We start from the raw sequence: 4929 nt of genomic DNA, 5'->3' as shown, positions 1-4929 counted from the left end.
GAAATTAGTGACGTAGCAACGTCTCAGCACTGATCTGGTTTCTGGCTCATGTTTTCTTCTTCTTCTGTGTTTTATTTGAAGTGTTGATCCATAAGAAGATATAAAAACCTCTGAGCCTCTCTTCTGATTGGCTCAGAGGTGTTGTATTGATGTAACAGATTGTACAGGTGTTCCTAATAAAGTGGCCACTAAGTGAGTATAAGCTCGTGACAACAGGTCTGACTGTGTCCGTCCTTGTTTCCCTCCAGAATGGTTATGACATCACAGAGCTGAAGCGTCCTCTGTGCTCCAGTCTGTCCCAGTCGTCGTCCTGCACCACCGCCCCCCTCATCAAGTCTTCCCCCGGCTCCCAGGAGGAGGTGCACCCGTCCAGCTCCTCCTGCAGCTCCGGTGCTCCCTACCTCAGCATCCCGCATCACCACCACCACCACCATCAGCACGCCGCCGCCGGCTACACCAATGAGGCAACCTACGCCAACTACGCCGCTCACGCAGGCAGAGATGTGGAGACGAGCGACGCGGGCAGCTACGTGGACGCCGCTCAGCCGGCGTCGTCGCGGTCCCATGTGGACTTTAAGAGCTACGTGGCGCGGATCATCTGGGAAGCCGACAACGACGGCGAGGCGTTCCCGCCAGACGCCTACCACGTGTGGTGCGTGGAGGGCTCGGGGTCGTCGGCGGGAAGCCTCAGCTCGCTGGGGTCAGCCGCATCACGTGGAAACGTCACTGCCGCTCAGGGCGAGGAGGAGGAAGAGGAAGATGATGAAGGAGGGTTTGTGTACGACAGGCTGTCGCGCTGGGGCCCCAAGTTCCACGCCCTGAGCGAGATGTACGACCGACCCCAGCTGGCGCTCTCATACAGGGACGCCATAGCTTACATACAGAGGAGCCACAGCCACGACCCCCTGCCTCATCACCACTAGGGGGCGCTGCTCGGCCCCGCCCACCTGCACACAGTTAAAACAGACTGCGCTGCGTTCATGTCACGTCTGAAAAACTTCACAATCAACTTTTAAAAATAAAATCATTTTTATTCCCCGTCGCTGTTTTTACTGTAAACGACAAACGACCACAAAGTCTGAAATGTTAAAACTGTTTAATCAACGACCTCAAAACACAAACCGCCCCTGAACAGCTGTTTCTCCACTGGCTCCTTGATGTGACGTGAATGCAGCAGCCCCCCCCCCCCCGTGTAGTTCGAAGGCGGCGGTGAAGCCACGATGCTTTCAGGTCTGGAGGTTCAGGATGAGACACTAATGACATCAGAGGTCTGAGTTTAAACCCACAAAGCACAGAGCTCGTTCTTGTACCAGCTTTACATGAGAATACGTCATGAAACTTTATTTATTTTTGCTTTTTCTTCTTTGTTGAAACTTCACGTGTATTTATTTCTTTTCTTTTTTTTTTTTTTTTGTGGGTTGTTGAGTTTTATTCTTTAGAAATGTGGGAAAGTACAATCAGACTGTCTGAGATCTTTAATTTTAATCTCCTTACGTACAGTTTTAATTCTGACCACACGAACCAAAACCCACAAACGAAAAGTCAAGTTTCACAAAAGAAACACGCTGAAGGAAAAACTTTCTTCTTAGACTTTTATTTTCTTAAGAAACATCCACTCACTCCACAGATCAACCGAACCTCCGACAGACTCGTTAACCAGCTTTTAATTTCTCTTTTCCAACCTTCCTGTTGCACTAACGGACGATTCAGAGAAGAATCTATTTGCCGGGAAAAAAAAACAAAAAGATAATTTGAGCTCAGCAGGTGAAACATGTAAAATAAGCTTTGATAGGATGAGAGATTATTTTTTTACTCCCGTGTAGAAACTTCCCAGAAGCTCCTCTCCACTTGCGGTCGGTCGTGCACCGTGTTAACGTGCTGGGTGGCGTCGCAGATGTTTTTATAACCATCGGTTCAGAGGAAGCAGCTCGTCGTGTTGAGTGTTGGAGCCGACGTTATTCTCCACGTCACATCTGGTGTTTCCGAGACTGAACTTCTGATTGATGGCGTCCAGTTTTCAAAACTGCAGATCAGTCGAACGTGTTCATTCGTTTATTAATGACTAAACTGTTGAAGAAGCACAAACAAATTAATTATTCTTAGAACAATCACACGTGTCGAGAAAACAGCAAATTCCTGCTTTTAAAGAAGCAGGAACCAGAGAGTTTGAATTAAATGATTCAGTCACAAAATTCTAATTTAACTTCTGCTAAAATGTTTTTTGTGCTCAATCAATAGTTTTGTCATTTCTTAACTTCCATACAATCAATGTTCAGTTTGGTTCAGACTGTGTGAGTCAGTATTCACACGCAGTCGGCCCGGAGACGTTTCTTAAAGTGTCTCCGGCTGACGGGGAGACGAGGACCCAGGAGGCGTGGTCGGTCCCTCACAGGTGGATTTGTCACCTGGACGGGACACAGATACTTTTCAAACGGCCAAATGTGATTTTTAATCAAACAAAGATGTGACACAGCGATTCAGCAGAGGGGCTTGTTCCACGGACTCTAACCAGCGTCGTGTCTGACTGCTGTTTACCTCTCGGCTCCGCGTGTCGCCACGACACCGTCTGATGAATGTAGTTTTATAAAAGCAGAGCGAGGAAACCTTCAGGGGTTTCAGGAGACAGGTGGAGGGAGTGTGAGCGAGCACAGAGTACAATCATTGACGAACAAACGCGTCCAGATATCTGAAAGGGTTTTAACGGCACTTCAGGTCGTGTTTCTCTCCCAGAATGCACTTGTAGAGCAGCGATTAAAGTCCTGAGACATTTTTATCCAAACGATCCTGGAGTTTTTAGCGTGGAAGCAGATTTTTTCCAGAAGATATTTTCCTTGTGTTCTGCAGTTTTATTTCTCCTCTGGTTCCTGATGAAAAGCAGAATTGTACTCAAAGCTATGCATCCAAATGAAACAACACAGGTGTCTTTTTCTGAACTGACGTGACTCCAGATGTTGTGATGAGTGTCGACCTGTTGCTGTGTGCGGCAGCTGTTGATGTTTGTTGTGAATCCAGTGTTTTTAAAGCAGTTTACTAAGTGTGTGTGTGTGTTGACTTCACACACACACACACACACACACACACACACACACACACACACGTTGTATTGGACTGAGAGTGTAAAGCGGTGTGGATCTGTATGATATGATGTACATATGGACGTTTTATAGCAGCCTAACATGGACTATTCCTTTTGTATATGACTTTTAATAAAAAGGCTTTTTCCCCAAAAAGTTTGGTTTGAGTTTGAACTTTGTTTGAAGGAAGAAGAGGACGGAGAGAAGACAAAGACCTGGTTCCTACAGATTCACACTTTATATTACTTTTCATGCAAGTTACTGCAAAGACCAAATGCATGAGACGGGACAAATATAAGTCAAACAGTTGGAGACTCGTGCACACAAATTATAAAAAGATTTTTTTTAAATTAAAGTGATTGAAGGCTTGAATTCAGAACACTCACCACATATCAATAATTAAATGTTTTGTTGTTGATTTTCTGATTTTAAAGGAAAGATAAGATTGCAGGTGAAATCTAAAATCAGCTGACTAGATCAAGTTTATGAGAACAGGTCACATTCATGCAGCTTTCTGTTGATGAGCCTCACACAGTTCACAGAGGTGTCTTTGTCCAGGTGACGTGATTTTTGGCTTTTAAAGTGAAAAGAAGTAAATATAACATCTGCAGTAAACTGACAGTAAAATGAGCTTTTCTTCAAATGTTAATGTTGATTGTTATTATTGTGTTATCGCCCCCCTGCCAAGTCACGACTTAGATATATAATATAATATATATATAATATTAGATAACAACAAACTTTTGCAAGTCACAGATACCAAATCATTTCTTTCTCCTTTATAACGTCCTGAAATAAGAAATAACAGAGCATTTACATTTTAATGTCAGTTCAGTGCAGGTTGTATTTACTTCTTTTCACTTCAAAAAAATCAACAAAATTATGAATTTGCAGAAACATTTGCACAAAAGTTCAAATCTATAGAAGACCTGTAGCATGTTCCGAAACTGATCCTGCTGATGACTTAAAGTGTGTTCAGGTTCAGTGTTGTGGCGGCAGAGAGGAAAAAAAAAACAATAGCACCTGAAGTCAAAGTAAGAGAGAGAAAAGACTTACATACGTGTGTCTGTTTGATATTTGCTGATAATGGTGCAACACTGCCACCGTGTGGTGAGTTCTGAGATTTCACGATACTGGATGATTATCTGCTGTAACTCTAACTATTTATTATGAGTGTGAACACAAATCTTAACTCATGTTTCACACTGACGGCTGCACTTTAATCTCTAAGGTGTAATTTTGACCTTTGACCTATGAACAGTGATGGAAAGTAACACAAGTACATCTACTTTGTTCTCTAATGGACTGTTACATTACTTGAAGTTATGCTTTTTATACTAGTCCTCCACTTCATGTCAAAGGAGAATGAACTCTTCCAAATTTTAACTGTTACAATTAACACTTAAGTAGCAGATTTTGCATGTAAACTGTTTTATGTGTAAATTTTTATGTGAATTAAGAATGTCAGGATAAAAAATATGAACCAACACTATGACGTTTTGTATGTAAAGAAAAGTGTAAAGAAAAGTCATGGGATAGTAAGGCAAGAAAATGAAAACAAAAGTCATAGTATAGTATTGCATAAAAATGAAAAAAATGTCATAGTATATGTTATGGCCGCCACTCTGGCCATTTTTGTTGTGTTTCATTTTCCTGTCTTCCAGGCTGCCTGCCGAGCTGCTTGCTCCGTCCACCCGGATGCTCCACCCTCTCTGGCCTGATTGGTGCGGCCCGTTTGCCGCTGGCCAATGCCTGCCGCCCAATCAGGAACCACCAGCCATAAAGCCCCGGCCAGCCTGTCAGTCCAGGCGGATGACTGTTGGTGGCAGCTCGCCTCGTTGTATTGTAGAGCTGG

At 43.6% G+C, this 4929-nt stretch overlaps 1 protein-coding gene across 2 annotated transcripts in view; it reads left to right on the top strand.

Annotated features, from left to right (window-relative positions):
- The window catches only part of si:dkey-22o22.2 (neural-cadherin), a 123767-nt gene extending 120545 nt beyond the window's left edge, over nt 1–3222 (top strand). For both annotated transcript variants that reach the window (XM_056381460.1, XM_056381461.1), the window contains exon 34: nt 249–3222. In XM_056381460.1, coding sequence (XP_056237435.1) covers nt 249–923 — 675 coding nt within the window. In that variant the 3' untranslated portion in view covers nt 924–3222. The remainder of the gene's footprint in view (nt 1–248) is intronic.
- Nucleotides 3223–4929: the final 1707 nt, after the last annotated feature.

This window comes from Seriola aureovittata, chromosome 7 (assembly GCF_021018895.1).
Source record: "Seriola aureovittata isolate HTS-2021-v1 ecotype China chromosome 7, ASM2101889v1, whole genome shotgun sequence".
Taxonomy (NCBI): Eukaryota; Metazoa; Chordata; class Actinopteri; order Carangiformes; family Carangidae; genus Seriola; species Seriola aureovittata.
The sequence above is the reverse complement of the archived record's forward strand: the minus strand, read 5'-3'. Positions and strand labels throughout refer to the sequence as shown.